Here is a 23263-nt window from a genome sequence, read left to right as displayed (position 1 = left end):
ATATGAAACGGAGCAAATATTCCGAGAATGGGACGTACGTATTTCGGAGATTTGTGGCGGAGAATCCGCGCACGGAGGGAAGGAAAGATTTTTTTTAAATTCACCATAAATCTAAATATTTTGCTAGAGACTTCGAATTTGTTTCAAGATGAAGATAAATGACTGAATATTACTAGACTGTAAGAGTTTTAGCTTACAATTGCGTTTTTCGACCATTTCGGTAGAGTCAAAGTTGACCGAACGTGGTTTTTTTTTCTATTTATCGTGATTTATATGCAAATATTTCAAAAATGAGAAAAGCTACAACCTTCAATTATTTTTTGTTATATTCTACATGAAATTGCACACATTTTCATATATAAAACTTTATGTAACGGCTAATTTAAAATGGTGCAAACATTACCACAATCGCACGTATGATTTTTTCGGAAGAGTTACCGCTCGGACGTAAAGAAAATGTTATTTTTTTCATAAATTCACCATAAATCGAATTATTGTGCTAGAGACTTCCAATTTGTTGCAAAATAAAGGTAAATGCTTGAATATTACTAGAATATAAGCGTTTTAGCTTACAATTGCGTTTTTCGACCATTTTGGTAGAGTCAAAGTTGACCGAAGGTTGAAATTTTGGCAATTATCGTTATTTATATGAAAATATCTCAAAACTGATAAAAGCTACAACCATGGGTTGTTTTTAGTTGTATTGTGCATGAAATTGCGCACATTTCCATATATAAAACTTTATGTAACGGCTAATTTTAAAATGGTGCAAACAATTACCACAATCGCATGTATTATTTTTTTCGGAAGAGTTACCGCGCAGACGTAAGGAAAACGTTTTTTCATAGATTCACCATAAATCGAAATATTGTGCTAGAGACTTCCAATTAGTTGCAAAATTAAGGTAAATGATTGAATATTACTAGAATAAAAGCGTTTTAGCTTAAAATTGCGTTTTTCGACCATTTCGGTAGAGTCAAAGTTGACCGAAGGTTGAAATTTTGGCAATTATCGTTATTTATATGAAAATATCTCAAAACTGATAAAAACTACAATCATGAGTATTTTATTGTTGTATTCTACATAAAAATGCGCACATTTTCATATATAATACTTCATGTAACGGCTAATTTACAATTGTACAAAAATTATGTCAAAGTGACGAAATAATTTCCGAGATGTGTCACAGATACTTTTTAGTGCGGCAAGAAAGAAATTCGCGCTTGCGCGCCTGCGTAACGATTGTAAACAAAACAACACCTTGATCCGTGAACTCCCAGCATCCCCCAAGGCGCGTGATTCAAAAGTTTTAGGCTGGTAGACCTATAAGTATTTTTCCGCAAATTTTAAAAAAAACTTTTGTAAGTCGACGTAAAATACATCCAGTCGGCACACGGGAGACAAAAAATGTCGACGTAAAATACGTCCAGTCGGCGTAAGAGGGTTAACATAAATAAAATATTGTCTGCCTTTTGCTAAGAAGCTTTCAATAAGAAAGATATTATAACCTTTCAATGCTGGTTACTGTAGGTAACATTATTAAAGGATTCCAACGCAGTAGAACATTATATTATATAATGCTCTCATGCTTACAAAAGCATGGCTTATTAGAATACATGCTTAGTGAGAAGATGGATGTAGTAGAGAATTCACTTTAAGACTACGATATGGTCAAGTCTTTCAAGAAACGCACACAACCTTTTTAGAATCGGATATTGCTCAAGAGAAGATGGATGAGTGGGATGGGAAACATTCTCTTCGTGGCAGAAATGGTTTCCCTGAATGGACTATACTACGTATATAAGAGTTTTTTCCTACTAAGAACGGAATTAACATGTAACGGAATTAACATGTAATTAACATGTAATTCTCTTTATGTTCTGGCACATAACATAAAGAGAATTAGAAGAAAGCGCCAGAAGCGCCAACCTGGCGCAATGTGCCAGAAGCGCTAGCCTGGCGCAGCGCCAGCCTGGCGCAATTGCGCCAGAAGCACCAACCAAGATAATTTCTCGTTTAGCGAGTTATTAACCTAAGAGTCCAGTAGCCTTTCAGACAGCAGGCTCGGTAACGGCAAAATTCATTCCTGATTTCGTTACCCGTCTAATTGGAAAAGGGTCGCTTTCAGGAAACGATAAAATGATGGATTTTAATCATTTAGGCCAATTCCACGACTCTCTCATATCGCAAGAAGCATCGAGAATCTCTTTTTTCGCCCCTGTTCGCGTTAACAAAAGAGAAACTATTGGAAACAGGCACGGAACGTAACGATCCTTACCAGGTTCGATGCAAGATTTTGCATGTCCGTGAGAACCTTCTCGATCGACGATAATAACTGTTAACGTATGTTTAACATTTATTGGAAAGAGTTGTGAGAACCTGCGGAAAGTATTCACAGATCTCTTCGCAAGGTAGAAGACGAACGAGCTTCCTATAGACTGCTTCCTTTTCCTCGAAACAAGAGGGGTAGCAAGATACGCCATCTTTAATTTAAATAGGGGAATAAACTTTAGTCTTTTTTCCCCTAGTTATATATATTCTTAACAGATATTAAGATAAATGGGCGTCAAAGGAAGAAGATGAATGCCTCATTTTGGCCATAGAGAGGTTGGATTCACAGAGGTCACGTTCTTCTCTCAGCATGTGTCGGAAGGCTTTTCTAAGAGAGTAGAGATTTTATCGGAATCTATTATAAATAATGGACCTGAAAAACCTTTCCACTCTGAGTCTGTCTGCGTGCAGACTGACCAGAAGTAAACATGAATGAGAGGATTTTTCAAGAGAAGTTTGATAACTCCTTCAAATATGCTAAAGACATAGAGTTGCTGCAGATCGTGCTAGAGGGAAGGGGGAAACTGTCCTCTTCCGATACCTCTGTGAACCACATAGTGGTTTTCTTCCCTTTCAGAGGGAAGAATCACCTTGGTATTTTCTGCTATCAATGAACACAGTAAAAGGATATACTCGGTCTCGACAAAGAGTATTAGAGATAGCAGAGAATTAAGATCTTCGGGATCTTATACAATACCTCGATACGACAAGAGTAGGAGATCTTATACTTAGAATGGGATCCTATTTTGGGCCTCAGATTCCGTGTTCTGATAAGATGGAACTGATCCTCATCAAATGTTTCTCTTGGTCCTAAACGACCAAAAGGACAAGTAAAATTTTGGGCTTTGGAATCTGGAATCAAATTCTATAAAGACTCGGCAATGGGTTCTTGCCAGCATAGTATGTTTGGCAAAAGAACTAAAGCCTTTTATTCCTGAATCAACGCTTTCAGATAGAGGATTCGTTGTCCAGGCAATGTATTTACGTTTTCATCTACAGAGGAAGAAAAGGTTTAAACGTTTGCTGACAGAGTCTTTGGAATGTGATGAGGGCTCAAACTACTTCCCAGAAGGTTCAGAGAGATACATTAAAGAGCTAGAAATCAGGAAGCCTCCCAATTTCAGCTCAGTCTCTCCTTAAACTTCCAGGCTTCTTCCCTTCCTTCGGGCAAGGATAGGGAAGAATCTGCAACGAGAAAACTCATCAACATGTAGGAAGAGAGCTCGTTAGCAACGGAAGTATTCAAGAAGGATCCTCCTCGGAGGAAGACTTGTCTCTAGGACTGTTAGATATCCTATCGTCTACTGGATGTAGCTGACTAAAATCATCTCCCCTTGCCGGAGAGACTAAAAGCTCAAAGTGAAAGAATTTCTTCCACCCTTCTCCAGTCTCCTGATAAACGATTGTGGATGTTCAGGACTTTCGGACAATGTAGCACCAATATACCAGAACAGGCGTAAAGACGCCAGAGGAAGACAGTCCAAATACTGTCATTGTCTGATGAGGAGAAGGAGCGGGCCTCCAACCTGGCGCAGATGCGCTAGAGGCAAACAAATCGGAAAAAGTGTCCGATGTGGACATCGCCAGTTTTCCTCGAGACTCTTAACAAGCTCGAAGCTCCAGCAAGTGGGGAGAAGTCAGCCAGGCTCCAGGCAGGTGCAATACAGGAAAGCCTATGCAGGTGATGGTCAAGTAGCCTCTGCAGCTGTAAACTGTCTTCTGCTTCTGCAAGTCTAACTCTAAATGGTGTATAACCAGTCCCACAGCTCAATCCCACAGCTCTTAGGAGTAGACGTAATCTTGCAAGATCTTCAACCTTCAGGTTCTTCCTCAGTCATTTAGTATAAAACGAGCTGCTGCTGGTTTTTAATCCTGTACACTCTGGTCTTCAGAGTATTCCTGACCAGTGAAAAATAATCTTCCTCAGAATTCAGAGATGTAACATAGGAAGAGACCTTTGGGACAACTGCACTTCTACTTCTGTCTTGACATTCAATGTAGAAGCAAGCTAGCATTTTGCATCTTTACCTTGGCTTGCTCACAACAGTAAGCTATTGATGTCTATAATCTTCCAGGTTTCAAGTGAGAGACTTGAGCTGTGCCTTGTCTTAAATCTCTACAGACATGAATTTATGGTCTTCAGTTCCTGTGGTTGGTCATCTGGTCTGTGCATTATTGTTGTTGGAAACGTTTGGCTTGGCACCCATGATCCTAATCATGATCATCCTTAAGACTGAAGGTTTGTTAGCTATGAAAAATACAAACTGATTAAAAAGTTGTCATATTGCATCCAGTACACTTCTACTCTTCCCCTGGTCAGTTCTGTTACACATCCAATGACTGGACTATGCAGGAACTAGTACAACTGGTGATGCAAAACCTGGCACTGTTTGGTCACTGACATTAGATTTCTTGAGTGAGAACAGCTGCTGCTCTTCCGGTTGCTGTAAGGTTAGTCTTGACCTTAGTCTTTGTCTTGGTCACACACTGTCACTTGAAGACTGGTGGTGGGTATGGCTGTATTAGTGTTTGGTCTGTTAAGTGAAGACGAACAATGATGGTTTGGATATAAGTATCTTGGTTACAGTAAGAGTTGTAAAATGAAGAAAATAAATGCTTCTTTAGCCAGGAAATGTTCCCTGGCCAAACAACTAGCCTGATGGTAAGCTGGGACCTGGCCAGTTAACTTCCTGCTGCTGCTGTTGCTGCTGCTTAGCTTTAATCCCTAGTTGGGGTTCCTTGCTGACAACATCATGAAGTTGGGTTGGCTTGTAACGCCCACCCCCCCCCCCCCCCCCCCCCCCCCCCCCCCAAGAAAAAAAAAAGTTCTGTCCTGTTTACTACAATGTAAATCAATTTCAACACAATCAGTATGCAATAGAAAAAATCTACCTTTAGCTAAAAAAAAACTAGGTAGGTAATACAAGGGGGAAGATTTAAGAATACAAGGGTGAAGATATAAGAAATCTCTAACTTTTATACTCTGTGCATCATTGAACACCCTAAATAAACAGTAGAGACCTGGACTTCGATCGTATTAGAACTCTAAATAATTGGATTTCAATGGAAAATTTTGAGTAAATGTTGCATCTGAGCTCAAACCGACCCAAGGAATCATATGATTTTTGTAAACAAAAGTGGTTCGTGATTCGGCTAGTCGCCACTAATATGCGTTGTTACCATGCTCATTTGGTGAGGAAAACGGTAGAAAACACAACTGAACTTAAGTTTATTGAAAAATATAATGTAAGAGGCATTCTGTGACAACCTTAAAATCTTGTGAGATTTTTAATGATAGGCTAACCCTTGAAGTGTCAATAGTTGTATCAATATTTGGCTACAGTTACAACTACTATTGACACTGTAAACAAAACTTATGTAACTTAATAATGGTAAAAACCATAGGTTATTCAAGTGAATTACTAGTGATACAACTTTTGATGCTATAAACAAAACAACTTATTACAGCAATTCCCGTGGATAATTATCATTAGATGTTAGGGTGAGCGAATTCTCACTTTGTTACAGGAGTAGGATCTCTATCTGTAATTCTAAAAACCAAAAAGGTCTATAAACTTAAACATAAATATTTTCTGGAGAAAATTATAATTTGAAAAAGTTAAACGTATTTGTACAGAATATAAGCATTGTCATCGTAAGCCATTTGCATTCAAGATTGTTTACATTCTCAAAATTTTGGCTGATTGAGCTATTGATATTTTCATTGCCATTACACTTAGCTAGTAGATGATATGTAATTTAGATAATTTCTTGTAAATTAACAAAGTTGGGTTTAAAAGTGGCACAATACTTGATTGTATAAGCGTTAAGTTTGATTTCAGTAGTTTTGAACATCAGTTTCACCTGCGCCTTTTTTTATATAGTGACGGTAAATGACGTCGGCAATCAGCCGTTTCTCGATTTGGTTGCTTATGTCTGTACTACAGGTTTACAATTGCTTCATATGCAATTTAAAACACACACACACACACACAGACTGTTGCCTGGGTTAGGTTGTTACAGACATATTCATTAGCAAAAGTCAAAAATATTTGTGCATTGAGAATAATGATCATTTTAATAAAACCCTTGTTTTACTGTATCTAATCATATTCTATGTATTATTACTATATTATCGAAATATAATACGAACAGTGATCTGCCATTTCCATTTTGGTTTTGTTTGCGTTCTTAAAATCTCAGCTGATTTCATTTTACCGACAAGATCATTGTCTTTAGATGCCGAATGGAACTTAATTTATGAAAGAAAACTGGGTTTAAGAATTGCAGCTACTTTATTTATAAACGTAGTATATTAAAAAAAAGTGCTACATGTGTTTTTGTCAGTTTCAGACAGTGCTTTTGCCTGCCAAAACATTTTGCAGTCTGCCCATTATTCGTAATTCCCAGATGTGCTTGACTTATGAAAGTTACGATGCTCATAATTCGTGGTTCCCAGTCGTGCTGGACTTCGAGCTTTGTTGTTTACTAAGGGGCAATATTTTCTTGGTAGTATTTTATAATCAAATTACGTAAAAGGTTTTTGCGATATCGATAGCCCCCCAGTTATCCTTAACATCGGGATTCCTTCCAATTTTAAAGGAATACATTTATGAGGATCTACTTCCAATGGGTAGTAATCCACTGATGATGATGTCACATTATAGCACAAAGCACCTATGAAAAGTGCCCCTATTTTGCAAGGATATTGTATGAGAAAAAATTTAATATATATAGAGTATTCCAGTAGACCATATGATGGTTTGTTTACGTCTGTTTACGGCTGCTCACGGCCACTAGCTAGCGACTTAACTTAGGGAATTTTTCTGAAGTTTATGATAACAGACATAACTTGGCTTATTTTTAATATTTTATTAATTTCTTGTAAGAATTAGACTTGATTTTCAATGTTTTATTATTAGCAACAATAATTATGCCTACCCCTTACAGTACATACTATGTACCTAGCCTAGCCTATGGCACTCAGTCAACCGTCGTATTATGGCCCAATTGGGCGTATGTAGGGCAGTTATTTTACAACAGTATATACTATACTATATATATATTACAGATATATATAATATATATATATATATATAGATATATATATATAATAATTTATATATATATATATATATATATATATATATTATATATATTATATATATTACATAAATGAAAAAAGTGCATTGAATGGTATGTTATTTAACACTGACCTTATTTAATTGTAATTTATGTGTACTTTGTATAAAAAAGCAAGGTTAGGGTAATAACTGGTGGTCAAGAACAGATTAATCCATTTTCAGTTATTTCTTATGGGAAAAATTCATTCAGATCTTGACAAAATCACATCTTGTCGCTTCTTCTGGAATGAATTGACATCGAGGTCCAGGGCTCTACTGTACTGTTAAATGTCTTGAATTAACTGAATTTAAAGTAGTTAATTTAATTAAGCTTGTAATACAAGAAATGCAAAATACCCAACTGAAATACTTGTAAGAAAGAAGCTGAAGAGAGCGAAATGAATTCTATCCTAGCAAACTTCAAGATAGTTTACTGACAACGAGGCTCTTGTAAAATTTTGTGAAATGGATAAAATAGGTGATGAATTATATTTTGAACACAATCATTTTGGTATGCCTTTAGTAAGGAACAATCTGGGAATCATCCTAAACTGTCTGCAACTCTGCTTGCAAATTAAAAGTGAGGCAGATTAAGGGGTATCCTGTGAATTGTAATTAATGGAATATGGAATAGTAAAAGAATTAGGCCAAAGGCAAACCACTGGTATACCTTGCAATCGCACTGTATTTAAAAATTGTTAGGAGAGCGTGGAAGAAAGACAGAAGAAAGAGAATGAAATGGAGGTATAGTAAAAGGAATGAATGGGACCAAAGGGACGCTGCAATGAACCTTGAGTAGCGTGTACAGCACTATGAAAGGTGCACTTATGGCATTACCCTGTATGGGGTGAATTTCAAATAAGGATAAAGATATGTGTGTCTATTTCTGCACCAGCATGAGGTGAATGCCACTGGTAGTCTTGAGCCTAGAGAGTGTTGGCAAATGAGCCCTTGAGCCCTCCCATCTTCCTTAAGATCACAGCAGAATAGTCATAGAGTGCTTAATAGTTGTAGGAATTTAGATTTCTGTCATTTGTTTAAAATTTTGTATCTGCCAGTTTTTTCATGTATCCTGTATCACTTTTTTTTCCTTAATTGGACTACACAAGAAATAATTTTTCTCCACTACTATTTTGCCCATTCTACTTGACTTTATCTGGATATGTCTTCATTTATGGCATTTCTCCTTTAATTTATGGTCCCTTTTGTGGTCATCATCATTGTTATTCCCTTATCAATTGATTTTCTAACTAATATCATTATGTCCTCCCAACTTCTGTTGATAAATTGGACTGATGCTACCTCTGTTTAAGGTTGCCAAGTCACACACACTGAGCACTACTCATCAAAACATGCCTCTTGGTCCATGGCAATGCTCTGCAAGAGAATTTTACTTTTCCTTGTTTTGGGATTTTCTTTCTTCAAAACGTTTTTCAATGTCATAAACGGAGTTACCTAATTAAGTAAATCATTGCATTATTAAGTTTCATTCACACTTATGTATAATTTCAATACTTTACTGTGGTTTTTTCCCCCAGAGAAAATGAATGAACTGCAAAGGAAGTTACAGTATTATGTACTTCTATTTAATGGTATGAATAGTACTTTGCTTTTAAAGAACACCTACAGGCAAAAGAACAGCAATGGAATGGATGCATGGAGAATACAAAGCAATTGTCTCAAAATCTGGAAAATATTACAGCAATTGGCTTTTATGCAGCAGCCAACATTTGCAAGACCAGTTAGGCATAGATTGTTTCTTTAAAAGGCAAAGACATCCTGAAGAGGGTATGTAAATATAACCCATTTAATAAAAGTATTTTGTAAAACTAATTATGTGGAGATTTTTTAAAATTTGCTGCATCCAAGGTTTTAAAAGACTCTAATGCTATGACACGTGTGTTCAAGGGAGTACTCAACCTTCATAGTCTAAATGGCAGACAACTGTTAACCTTAATTATAAAAAATCAGTCAATCTTGTAAGGTCAGTGCACATAACACCATACTGTTGTGTTGGGGAAAATTTTCTTCATAGAGAGAGGTAAAAGCATAATGCATATAATGATAAGACTATGATGTTTCTGTACAAACCTTCATTTTATACGTGCCTTAATCTGCTGATATCTGAAAAGGTACACCATCCATAAACTGAATTAATTGCCAGAAAAAGGGTAATAAGTGCCCCTGGAAGAAACCTGTGCCTTAGAGATTCCCCATGTAATATGGACATCAGTTGAAATTTTATATTTTCTTAAGAATTATTGAAGATGGAGTGATTACTGAACATGTAGATTTAATTAGAGGTGCTAAGCTTTATGGACCAACTGGATAGTACAAAGTTGAGAATTAATAACCATGGCATTATGAGCAACCACAAGTAATAGAATCTCCTCTAGGAAAACCTAAATCAACCCACTGCAGGGCTAGTAAATTATGGATTAATATTTTATCCATTCTTCATAAGTAATGTGCTCTCTAGTCTGACAAAAATTGTGAGCCAGAGGAGAATGGTGCATTGCTTGTGGTCATCAGCTTCACTGCTTAAATCTGTGTGAATATTAGTCGCTGGAATTCCAGTTTAAAAAGCACCAAGTTTAGTAGTTTCTTTTATCTACCTAACAAAAGGGTAGTAAATTTTTTAAAGTATGGTCATTCATATTAATAAAAAAAAAAGTATATCTACTATCAAAGCTATCCTGCAATGGTGTCTGTTTCTGATTCAAACTCCCCTGCCCTGTATGAAGTTACTAATATTCAGTCACATTTCATTGAGCATAACCTTTTATAAAAGTTGTAAGAAAAGTGAGTGCATGAAAAGTAAAGTTAATTAATAGAAGAAATTGAAAAAGAAAAAATGACATACAATACTGTTTTTTTTTGATAAATATAAGCACTGAACCTCAATTGCAACATTTTTTTAGTACAGAATAGAAGACCAGGTAGTAGAGCAATCAGAAGTTGATCTTTGAAAAAAGGTTTCACAATTCAGTAGACTCCCTTATGCAGGATTCATGGGTAACCATCTACACACTCACTAGCCATGGCTCCAGTTTCGCATTATGGCTGTGCTGGAATGGCTTGTGTGGGGTCTTTCCTGTCATTTGTTTGTGGTGTGCCTGAGAATTCATGACAGAATTATTGTGTGCAAGTTTTATGGCGACACCTGCCAATGACCCTCATTCTGTGTGTTCAGCTTGCTTAAGCTAAAAGTGTTTGGTGTCTCAAACTTATTTGGAGTGTGCCTCTTGGTTTCCTTCCCTGTTGGAAAATATGCCTCAAGGAAGAGGTAAAGAGAATACTGTTGAGCCAAAGTGTTTTCAGAGGGATATACATTTTTTATATCATTCCAACCCTGTAGGGGGTTAGTAACATCAGTGCACTGCAGGCATTACTTAAGGTTCTTTGCGGTATTCCTTCGGCCCCTATCTGCAACTCCTTTCATTCCTTATGCTGTACCTCTGTTCAAATTCTCTTTTCTTCCATCTTACGTTCCTCCTCTCCTAACAGTTAATTCATAGTGCAACTGTGAGGTTTTCCTCCTGTTAGACCTTTCAAGCTTCTTTACTGTCAATTTCATTTCAGTGCTAAATGAACTTATAGGTCCCAGTACTTGGCTTTTGGCCTAAATTCTATTCTGTTTTTCCCATTCCAATGCAGTTTTATGCTGTGCAGCATATCAACATCATCAAATATTATGTTTGTTCAGTTCCATGTAAATCAGTTAGGATAACATATTTTCCATGGGTTTTTAATTACCTAGTTTAGCTCAAACTGCTGATGAAAGTTGAAAGTTTGTTTGCGTTGTACTTGAATAGTACAGTGGTGAGCTCATGTTTTTGTTCAAGGAATAACTTTGTCAACAACTTGAATTAGCAGGTACAATACTTCTGTTATCAAATCTTTACCTTACAGTGATGTAAGATTCAAGTCATACCTGATAAAGCATTCATGACGGTCTGTAGTACGTATATGATGTCACTGAGATTACCAAGGAATCACTTCTGTCATCATGTTCACTTAAATGAAGTTTTTTGTTGAATTTTTTCTCCTGAAGGAACAGCACATTCATGAACAGTGAACTGCATTAACCAGCCACAGATACAACTAAATGGGTATTTGGGAGTTTAATACTATAATTCAAGCAACTATTTTCTTTAAAACACTGGATCTACAGCAAATGCTTAGTTTTCAAGGTTTAGAGACTGGGATATGTATAGTCTATAGGTTCAAGATGACTACTATTCATATTAATGCTAGGCATTTCATATAGTACATAGTTTAATAAACAACATAGTAGAAGGCAATGCTTCATATGCCAAGGTTACTAATACAGTACTTCATAAGATGTTTCTGTTATTAGCACTTAGTTCTTTCAATATACCAAAGAATTTCAAACTTTTCATTGAGTTTTTGGCTATCATCAGCACAGAAGTGATAACAGTGATTGTGTCCATATGTATGCTTCAATTAGTAATTAATTTTAACTACTAACCCTTTCTTCAACAAAAAAAGACATTCATGCCAGACAGGATACCATCCATACATGTCTGGCAAAGCCGCTTCTTTTTAAGATGTTGAAAATGACACCAAAATCTTTTACCTTTGGCAAACAAATAGTTATTACCTCAGACTTAGTAAATTAAAATTAACAGCTGACACTCCCACAATGTTAAACTACAGCAACAGACAATTTATTTTCTTTACTATAAAGCTGTGGAACAGTCTTCCTAGCAAAGCTTATTACTGATGACGCAAAGTATCCTACTACTGTAGTTTACAGTACCATACGGTTTTGCCTCAGTTTTCCTGATATGTAGTATTGCTGTAGATATCTGTAAAGTTTAAGGTTTCTCAATAACCTTCATTTATTTGTTATTTTCAGCCTTATTTACGTATGGACATTATATTGTCTAGGCATGTATCATGAATATGTGGGGAATGGTTTAATAATGATGATAGCAGTGAATATTTATGCTTTTTTTTGCTGCTTCCACAGTATATGCTACTATAACAGTGCTTTAAAGAATTTTCTGCAATAACCCAAGTGCACAAAAGTCTCCAGGGCAATTTTATAAGGAGAAGCTAAACTACCAATAATCTTGATCTCGAAGTGCCTGTATATAGTATTATGATTTATGATTCATAAATTCCTGGGTGGAAGCTCACATCAGTGTGAAAGGGTATGAATAGGCAGACAACTTTTCAAGGAGTGTATCACTGAAGGTACAGTTTTCATTACTTTTGAGGGACATCTCCCCAGGAATTTAAATACATCAAATGGGCTTCCCAATTCTCATAGGAGGATACAACTGGGAGTAAATAAAAAGTTACCAAATCAGAATGCCTCATCCCAAGGGGTTAGGAACCTGCTAAGGATCACCCATATTCATTTTCACATGAATTTTTAATGGTTTCTCAACCTCAACCATTTAGCGGTAATGGATTGGTCTTGTTGACTACAGTATATGAGCATTCCAGTCAGGGGAACTTGAGACACAGTTTCCCTCCATGCGCTAAGATACAGTGGATAATTACCTACTCTGCAGAGTTCCTGGAGGCATTGGTGTTTTTTTGGTTGAAGCTTACTTTTGCATTCTTTATTCAGCAAATTTGTGTAGATTTACTGTGGGCAGTAAGTTTTAAAAATATAGGAACTGATGTAAGAACCTATAAAAATAAAATTAACAGAAGAAAGCCACACATTTAAGTAGTTTTTGATTGATTTATGAAATTCAATTTGTCAAGCCAAACAAGAGGGAATTATCATGAAGACATAAAAAAAGAGGCAGGAGAGGCTGAACTGTAAGATATAGAGATCCAAAAAATAAATGAAATAAGGTAAAAGGATCTAAAGGTGGAACTAGGAGAAAACCACACGGGTAAATAAGAAATAATAGAAAGGTTGAAGAGCATGACTCAAGAGAAGTGAAATGAGGTAAATACAAGGTAGCCTGGGTCTGAAGAGGCACCATGTGAGCTGCACTGACAAATGCAATTAAGGAAAAATGATATTGGGGGACTTCAAGCAGTAATTGGCATCCCTACCTTGTGATATGTCAAGATACCCACTGACTGAAGCGTTATTAGTGTCGGACACATGGTATTTGTTATGACTATTCAAAGAGAATACTTTGCAGAGTCATTGGTGTAGGACTGATCAATAGATTTTATAAATAAAATCTGACATTCAATGCTCACATAACAGTGTCATATTGAAAGTTTCACAGAGATGCTCAAAACTGCAAAATATTAAAAATTCCATAATGTGTAAGAAGAGCAATGGCAAATGGGCAGAGACCGGAGGTAGAGCATTTCTTTTACCTTTGAGGACAAATTGGACTGAAACAGAAACAGGTGTTGAGAGGGCAGTATAAAAAAAAAAGAAGTGGGGGAAGTAATAGCGATGGTTCGGGTAAGTGGAAGGAAATTCCTGGTCTACCGGTAAGAGTATCCCATCATCCCATCAGCAAACCAACTGTTTATGTTTCTGGAATGTGTTACCACACAGCACATGTCAGAGACATCGCCTTTTACAAGGAAAATGGAGATTCACTGGCTGAGAAGCATTGGGAAGAAACATGGTGGGTCTCAGAGAGATGATTTGTTAGGTTTTGTGTAGCTGAGGAGCATTAGAAGATTCAAGCGACAAGCGCAGAAGAAAACCCATTGCATGGGTATTTTAGGTGACAATTATTGCAGTTTAACCCTTAGTGGATGGATCCCCTCATATGGGTAGCAATAACAGGGTTTGGGTGGTGGACAGATACAATCATGGTGAGCATTAATATTATATGCCATCAATTTGAAGGAATGAAGTAGGAGAGTTGCCATTACTTCTTTAGCCCATAAATCACTAATGGCAAATTTTAGACGCTAAAATTAAGAAGCAGGCAGCTCATGAGTTAGTTGTAATCTTGACTACAAGGGAACAAGTACTGCCTCTCTCTCTCTCTCTCTCTCTCTCTCTATGTTTTATTATATATTTGGTCATAAATATACCCAGGGGTTGCAATAGGTTTTAGTTCTTATCTTTTGTGATAGTATGTCAGTTGTAATTGTAATTTTGCCAAGTAAAGTGCAAAGAAATATTAGAAAAGACATGTATAATCCAAAAAGTAACTGCTTCTTCAATCTCGGTAAATTTACGTAAATATTTTACCACTAATATGCTCAGAAATTGTTACTGATTTTAGTTCTTACCTGTTTTGATATCGTATGAGCTGTAATTATAATTTTACAAAATAAAATAAATTTATATATTAGGAAAACATGTATAACTGGGTAAAATTTACGATTGTCTACTAAAAGAGGCAGTTCAAGGGGTTGTAAATAAGTCATTTTCAACTTCTCGTAGAAGGTAGGGAAAAGTTTTTTAGGATAAAAATTAAATATGTATCATGTATAATACAGACCAAAGAGCTGAAATTGAATTAACGAGGCAAGATGTTAATGCTATTTTTTTTAATAGCCAAGTGATGAATCTTAAATCAGAATTGCATTTTTAAATAAAATATAGTATGAGTACTGTGAATTTTAAAATTCTGAAGATGGCTTCATGTAGATTCAGTATTGAGAAATGAACAAGTTCCATGGTTCTCTGCATAGTGAAATAGGAAATTGTGAAAAGGTTTCTTCACTATCATTTATATTTACATGTCAGATGATTTTTTCTTCATTAGGTTAGATATAAAATGAGTTCCCTCTGTGGTTTTGATATTCAACTACAAAATGGCTGAAATGAAGTAATGAAGTAGAAAGACTGTAAGAGAATTGTTCAGGGGGTCGGTCAGAGAAATGCACAAGATCCCAAATAATGAGATGGTTTGAGCAGATAATTGAAAATTAACTTACTCATAATTATAAAGTAGAAGTAGTACTTTTAAAACAGCAATTGGTATGAGATGCCAGAGGATCATGGAGAAAATGTACAAATTAGGACAAATAATAAAAACTTATGTCTGATCCCATACATGAAAACCTGACGTAAAAATGTGAATGCTGATTAGTTTTTGAAGCCAGGCACTGGAATACAGTACATAACTGAAGTGAAGGAAACTTATGCTCTTATAGCATGCTTATAACTGATACATGTTTTTAGTGGCATACATGTTGTAATCTTCTACCCAACTCAAAACAATTATCAGCGTACAGAAATAAAGGCAATGGGAAGAGAAGTACCACTCAAAATAATCTTCCAACTGAGAAAATTCCAATCCAAAGTTATTTTCACATAAATATGTACATCTTAACTTTGCATGGTTAACACTATATTTTCTAATAGCATTCCCTATAATACTTCCTAACTAAACTCAAGCCTAGTTCAGTGTGAAATGCTAGCACCATTACATTACAGCAATACTTTAAGATGACTTAAGTGGTGAGGAATGATAAACACTTCAATGATGGAATTTATATTTCCAAATACTTAAGTTCTAAAATCAACAAATATGAGGGTAAATACCTACAAATGGATTAGTGTATCATAAGGAAATTAATAATAGCTATATAAAAATCATGTATCATTTCTCATTTTTCACCCTGGTACCTTAGATAAGTATATGCAACTTTCGTGTCTTTATTGACTGGGGAAATTGTATTCTTATCGAGCCTAAATACTCTATTTGTCGTTCATTTCCAATATTACATTCAAGCCAAGCAAAAAAAAAAAATTATGATGAAGGCTTACAACTTTTAGAATGTGTGTGCCCCTTTGCAAATTAAAACAATATATTCGGCTATTCAATTTTAACACAAAACTAAATTACACTGACCTGTCTGCTTGGAGAGTATGTTCCTCGTGTTTGCCTCTTCTTCTTAGCCATCATTAGGAATACTGTCAAACCAACAATGGCACTAATCAACATTAATCCAACCACACATCCAACAATGATAGCAAGATCAACATCAGATGGGAAGACCTGTAGAGAAAATTTAAGATACACACACGAAAATTAATAGTACCGTAATTTACTGGCACGCACTCTTTTTCATTATTTATTTTGGTAAGTTTACTATTATTATAATTCTGGCATGGATTTCCTTGGCAATACACTAGCCATTTCCTTGTGTGTAGCATTCCTATATAAAACCTCCACAACAAACAATGTTTTTAAGGAGATACTATGGATACAGTGTTTAGTTACGTATTATATTGATGAAATCCTGTATATCACATATGAACTCTGAATATAAGTTTGCTTTACCTCATCAAGACAGTGTTCACCACCCCAGCCATCAGGACACTCGCAGAATGCTCTTGTCCTATTTTGATGAGCTGGTAAAGTTTCATCACACAGTGACATGCACTGACCATCATTACTACAGTTGTACTGTAAAAGAGATAATTAAATTTAGTTTTTCTATCAGGTAATTATGAAATAAAATGTCTCGGTTTTGAGTATCAGCATCTTGTGGCGCCGATAACCGAAACTCTGCCCGTTATGGCGCCATAAATTGCAGATTTTATGGCACTAGACAAGCCCCATAAAACCGGATTGCCATTAACCAAGACTGCCGATAACTGGGTACTGCCTGTGCATACAATAGCCCTTTTGGGAACATTATTCCTTTTTCATAACAAAATCTAAACTTATCATTAATAAAACCAAATCCTTTGGGCCCATCCTGTGAGAACCAGATTAGCTCAGTGGTCCTGTTAAACTATCTAATACTAATAATAATCTGTGCAGTTGTTACATTGCTTTTTATACCATTTACATGCAAATCAGTTCCATTGTTCATTCATGATGATGATCAGCAATAATTTTTCCTTAAAAAAGCAATCATGGAAGATTACAAAGCATAGAAAAAAAACCTCCACACTTGAATGTGCAGACAAAACTAAAACTTTCCACCAAAAGTATGTTCAGATTACAGGAAGCCACAAAAATAAATCATTACGCACTGATTGACAGGGATTGGGGAGCCTGCAGTGTTGTCCACAATAGTTATCGCTGCATGCACATGTGAAGAATCCTGGTTTATTAATGCATGTCCCACCATTATCACAGGTCTCTTGCTCACATTCATCAACATCCTCTTCACAGGTAGTTCCATTCCACTGAGGTGGGCACTTGCAAGTAAAACTCAAGTGGGAATCAAGACATGTTCCTCCATTGTGGCATGGATTCGGAATACATTCGTTTGTTGGTTCCTCACACAATGTCCCTTCCCAGCCTTCATTACATTTGCACTCCCATCCCTGTAAGACAATACATAAAGAAGGAATGAATTTTCGACAAAAAATGTGTGTTCATGAGGAAGACAGTAAAATACAGAAAGGGAAAAAATGTCTGTTATAGTGTTTTCAACAGTTCAAAATTTTCATATTGTTAACCAATTTTCTTATGGTACGATGTAACACATTAAAAATACATATATACAGGTTGATCATCACTAACCCGGCATCACTGGGACCTGCAGGGTGCCAGATTAGTGATTTTGACCCAACAGTTAACCACTTCTGCCTTTAAAATAAGTACCCTATAAATTACTAGAAGTTGGTTACAAAGAACAAGGAAACATTAAATTTAAATAAAAGTGAAATTTTAATGCAGAACAGGCAAAATAAAACATGTAATTCTTCTGACTTACACAAGAAACTTCATCACTGCCACTACCAAGTAAAGAGCTGGAATTTGCAACCAAGCTCATTTACGTCTTAAGGTGTAGGGGTGTCAGGATTCCCATCTTCACCTTGGAATTTTTTTCTATATTTTAACTTATACTTACTTATACTTTTACTGTATTTTCACATTTATTTTTACAACCCTAAAGATAAACACAATCATGAGCGTAGGAGATGTACATATGCACACACTCATCTGCTAGCATCAGTGAACTTGCTACAGCTTATATTGGTTCATATTGTTATGCTTATGATTTTTAACATTTATATTTTATAATATTCTCATTTATATTTTTACTGTGTTTTGTCATTTTTTGTATTCTAATGGCCCAAAAGATAAACGCAACAGTCTGTATAGGGTACGTACAAATGCACAAACTCATTGTTCATACGCGAACAAACCTTCGGTCTTAACAATAGGATAATTTCTAGCGCCTAGCTAAATCCGGTTAAAACGTACTCCAAAATAACAGCATATACACACACAGACAATCAAAACGGGCAGCGAACCGGGTAAAAGCCGAGAGAGGTCAGTATTATGACCTCTCCCCCAGGCGGTTAAAGAAAGACTGACGCAGTGGCGTAGATGCATGGTCCTTGACCATTCTTCACCCGTCATACGCATGCATTGCCAGATCTCACAAGATTCCTTGCTTTCATCTGCGTTTTAACCGGATCCAGCTAGGCACTAGAAATTATCCTAATGTTAAGACCTCAGGTTTGTAGCTATGAAAAATACAAATTGTCTTGGAAAATTCGTCATTTCGTTGGTGTCGATGAACTTGGTACAGTTTGTTTTGAACTGTGCTATGCTTAAGATTTTTAAAATATATTTTACACCATTCTCTTACATTTTTATGTATTTTCTCATTTTTTAAATTCTACAACCCAAAAGGTAAACACAACTGTGTGCATAGGGTATGTATGAACGCAGCACAAACTCATTTGCTGTCACTGGTGAACTAGCTACAGCTTGTTTTGGTTCGTGTTGTTATGCTTATTTTTCATATTTTGTGCTATTCTCATTTATATTTTTACTTTATTTTCTCACTTTTATTTTTACAACCCAAAAATAAATGCAGCAATGTGCATAGGGTACTTACGAACACATAAATTAATTTGATGTAATCGGTGAACTTGCTACAGCTTGTTTTAGTTCATGTTGTTATGCTTTTGAGTTTTTAAATTTATATTTTATATTATTCTAATTTATATTTTTACTCTATTTTCTCATTTTTATTTTTACAACCCAAAAGATAAACACAAGTGCGTAGGGTACGTACGAATACACAAACTCATACGCTGTCATCAGTGAACTTGCTATAGCTTGTTTTGTTCATGTTGTTACGCTTATGATTTTTTAAATTTATATTTTATTTTGTTTTTTTTATTTTTACAACCCAAAAAATTAATGCAAACGTGTGTAGAGTACATATATATGTATTCATACATTCATTCACTGGCATTGAAGAACTTCCTAAAATTAATTTGGTTTCATATTATTATGCTTAATTTTTATATTATATGATATTCTCATTTATATTTTTACTGCATTTTTGTTATTTTTTTTTATAAACCAAAAGATAAATGCAATCATGTGCGTAGGGTACGTATGTACAAACATACTTGCACCAACAGTCATGGCAGGTTTCTGTGGTGACCTGAGAAATTTTAAATTGTGCTAGTCAAAATTAGTGATGGCCAACCTGCATAAGTATATCAACATTAAAATTTATCTTATAAACTTTCCCTTTAGGAACTTACATCAGGAAACCTCATAGGGTTGTTGAATGCTCAGGGCATATTTTGACTTGCAGTAGGAGAGTCAGAACCTCTCGCTTTGACTGACTATGAACACTATACTGAAGTATTTTGGAATACACTGAGGTTCAATTTATATTAGGAATATGCATAACTGTTACTACAAGCATGATGGTATGTCAAACTATTATCACTGCTTACAGAAAATGTGGTTAGGCAAAACATTATGAGAAAAAATACAAGATCTAATACCAAACCGTAATTCTATATATTTTGAAGAAAAATATATAGAAAAATATATGATTAAAACAAATATAAAAAAAATTAGGGATTTTATTTTATCCCCTACTAGTGAAAAAAAATTAATTATGAGGTAATATAAAAAAAATTAGGGATTTTATTTTATCCCCTACTAGTGAAAAAAAATTAATTATGAGGTAATATGTGTGGGAAAAACACAAGACTGAAATAAAGTAACCACAAATTTGGATACATGCATGCATAAGGCCATGTGTTAAAACCAAGAAGAATCATAACATTGGAAAACTCTTAATTCTAACTTCTGTGAAGAAATCACTCAAAATATTCTGCAAAAACTTCTTTATTTCTAAATATAATAATAAAGAAATTAACCAAACAATAAAAACCTTTGTATTGACTGATGATAACTTACAAACTATGAGACTTGATGCAATAAGCTACAGTGTAGCTGACAATTACCTCTCCGTGGAAAGTGTGAGTGCATAATCCATGATCACACATGATTGATCTACGAGTACAAAAATCTTCAATTTCATCACAATTGACTCCTGAATAACCAAATGGGCAGGTGCAGTTATAATTGTCAGCAACTCCTGTTAGAGGATCTGAAATTTAAAAGCAAAATGGTTGTCACTTCCATGGATAGTTTGGTCTTATGATAACCTGAAAGGGTATTAAAGACCAAACTAAGAACATTATTAATCTTAGGGTGCTTGAATTATACCTATTATTATGCTTAAATTATACCTATTATTACAAACATTTTTTTTTTATAACATTAGTTTTCTCTAGTTTTTTTAACACAAACCTACAAATACAAATTGCTTTCTTGTGGACATAAAAAATCCCACTAGGCACTTAATATTCAAGATCTACAGAAATCTATGAAGAAAATTATAATTATGGGAAACATGGGATGCTGAGTGTAGCACATGCTACATACATTGTGAAAATGAGTGGAGGCAGTGCAGTATGCAGAATAAAGCATATTCTGTGAGTTCTTTGAATTTTGACAAAAAAAAATGGATTTTTGTGAACTCTGAAAAAGGGCATCATTCATAATATCTGGCCTAATGAAACAAGCAAGCTAGCTATATTATGCTGTAACCTATTGCAAATGTGTATAACCATACATGACTTTGAATTAATTTTTGTCAGTTATGAAAAATACAAATTGATTAAAAAATGTCATATTTTTGTTCTCTATGTCCCCAAAATGGAGATTAATGTTGTTTATAAACCTTGATGATGAAGACTCAGCCATAGAGTGAAATAAAAAGAAATTATATGAAATCAAATTATACAACAAATTATGTCCAAATTCTTCTGATCCCCATATAGAAAAAATTACACATTTTTCAACTTTACAAATTCAGTTCTCTTGTCCCCAAAATGGATATCAGTGTAGTTTATCGGTATTGAAGATGAAGATTCTGCCATGAAGTGAAATAGTGAGAAGAAATTGGAGTAAATCATATTTCTGCAAAAATTCTGTCCTAATTATATGTATGGAAAAAAATGTCAAAGTTTTTTATGTTTAAAATTTAGTTCTCCAGTCTTGAAAATGGAGATTAGTGTTGTTTATGGTTGTTGATGATGAAGCACAGATCCCAATAGTTCCTTGCCAGCTGGGGCTAGAAGATTTATCCTAATGTTAGACCTAAGGTTTGTTTCGTATATGAAAAAATCTCTGGTATAAATTACCCCAAAACTACATACATTTTTTAGACTAGTAAACAGTTGCATGTTCAGTGCTTAGTAATAATCATAGTATGTATATACTACTATACGTATAGCACAGAATGAGAATAATAATCTTTTCTTTAAGGCCAAAATATCTCAAGTATTCCATTTCATAAATGCAAGCTACAAAGCTTTGGCCAACACATATGTAATAACTTATATATAGATTATGAGATAAATTATTGCAGTCTCTCCTCAACTTATGGCAGGGAATCCGTTCGAACGCCATGCTGTAAGTTGATTTCCACCATAAGTTGGTTTTTTAATATTAACACTGCTTTAACAGTTATAACAGCACCGTAACTTCAGTTATGACGCAGTAACTGAAGTTGCACCAAGTTACTGATCTTAACTTGATGCCTATTCTTGCTGTTCGCACCGTCAATGGCACTGTAACGTGATGCGACATTAAGTTCGGCGCTGTAAGATGCCATTAACGGCACTGAAAAAGCGCTGTAAGAGTGAATTGCCATAAGTCGATGGTGCTGTAAGTCAAGGATGCACTGTAATTCTTAATCTGGTTTAAATTAAAAGCTCAAATTCCCAAAGCAGTGTCTTCACCATTAACAACATTTGAAGTATAAATATATAAAAGTTTGAAAAGATTTTTCTTGTTATTATTAAAAAGGATTAGTTAATCCAGACCTCTGAGCCTAATAAAAGCTCTTCTCAGGCTGGTTTGTTAAATATTCATCACCCAAATTTTGCTAATTTTACTCTACAATAGCAATCTTGCATTTTTATTGTATGCTCTCTTAAAATGAGAAGTTTAAGGACATAAAATCCTATAGTTTTAGACATTAACTTACTGTAAACATCACTGCATGTTGCTCCATTTTTACACATGTTATTCGAACAGTTTTTGATCTTAAGTTCTTCACATGTAGATCCAATGAAATCCTCTGGACACTGGCAAACAAACAGTGCTATCTCGTCAAGGCAGATTCCACCATTCTTGCATGGAGAAGAAGCACATTCATCAATGTCTTCTTCACAGCTGCAAAAATAAAGCACTATGGTAAACAAAAGCATATTCACATGAAAAATAATCTGGAATTATAAAAAATACAAGCATATGAGAACAGCCAGAGTAAAACGTGGTAAAATACTTTTGTAAATGGTAAGTTACTCCATAAAAGGAGAACTTATTGATGACCATAAAAGTACAGTACAGGTAATGGTAGAGGTAAAATCTCTATAAAGTAGTATAGTTTGTCAAATCATGGTACATAATAATAGTTTAAACGAAAGCAGAGGAAGATAAAAACAAACGGAACCAGTACATATGTATGGCAAGTAATGCTAGGTATTAGAAATTGCACTGTTAAAAACATAACAGATGCTACAGGTCTAGGTCATATAGGACAAAACAGTCATCCATTAAGCATCCTGTGTACAGAAAATTATAAAAACTAAC

The 23263-nt window shown here is 35.0% G+C and overlaps 1 protein-coding gene across 3 annotated transcripts in view; it reads right to left on the bottom strand.

The window, feature by feature from the left end:
• Positions 1-23263, bottom strand: part of LOC135198051 (protein crumbs-like) — a 199131-nt gene that overhangs the window by 14303 nt on the left and 161565 nt on the right. For 2 of the 3 annotated variants that reach the window (XM_064225441.1, XM_064225442.1), the window contains 5 exons: positions 22656-22843; positions 20563-20708; positions 17359-17655; positions 16658-16783; positions 16226-16372 (listed from right to left, as the gene is read on the bottom strand). In XM_064225441.1, the coding sequence (XP_064081511.1) occupies positions 16226-16372; positions 16658-16783; positions 17359-17655; positions 20563-20708; positions 22656-22843 (904 nt within the window). Of the gene's footprint in view, positions 1-9545; positions 9579-16225; positions 16373-16657; positions 16784-17358; positions 17656-20562; positions 20709-22655; positions 22844-23263 lie in introns of all 3 variants that reach the window. The other variant, XM_064225443.1, reaches the window with a different exon arrangement.

This window comes from Macrobrachium nipponense, chromosome 21 (genome assembly GCF_015104395.2).
Source record: "Macrobrachium nipponense isolate FS-2020 chromosome 21, ASM1510439v2, whole genome shotgun sequence".
In the NCBI taxonomy this organism is placed as follows: Eukaryota; Metazoa; Arthropoda; class Malacostraca; order Decapoda; family Palaemonidae; genus Macrobrachium; species Macrobrachium nipponense.
This window is presented reverse-complemented; position numbering and strand designations above follow the sequence as displayed.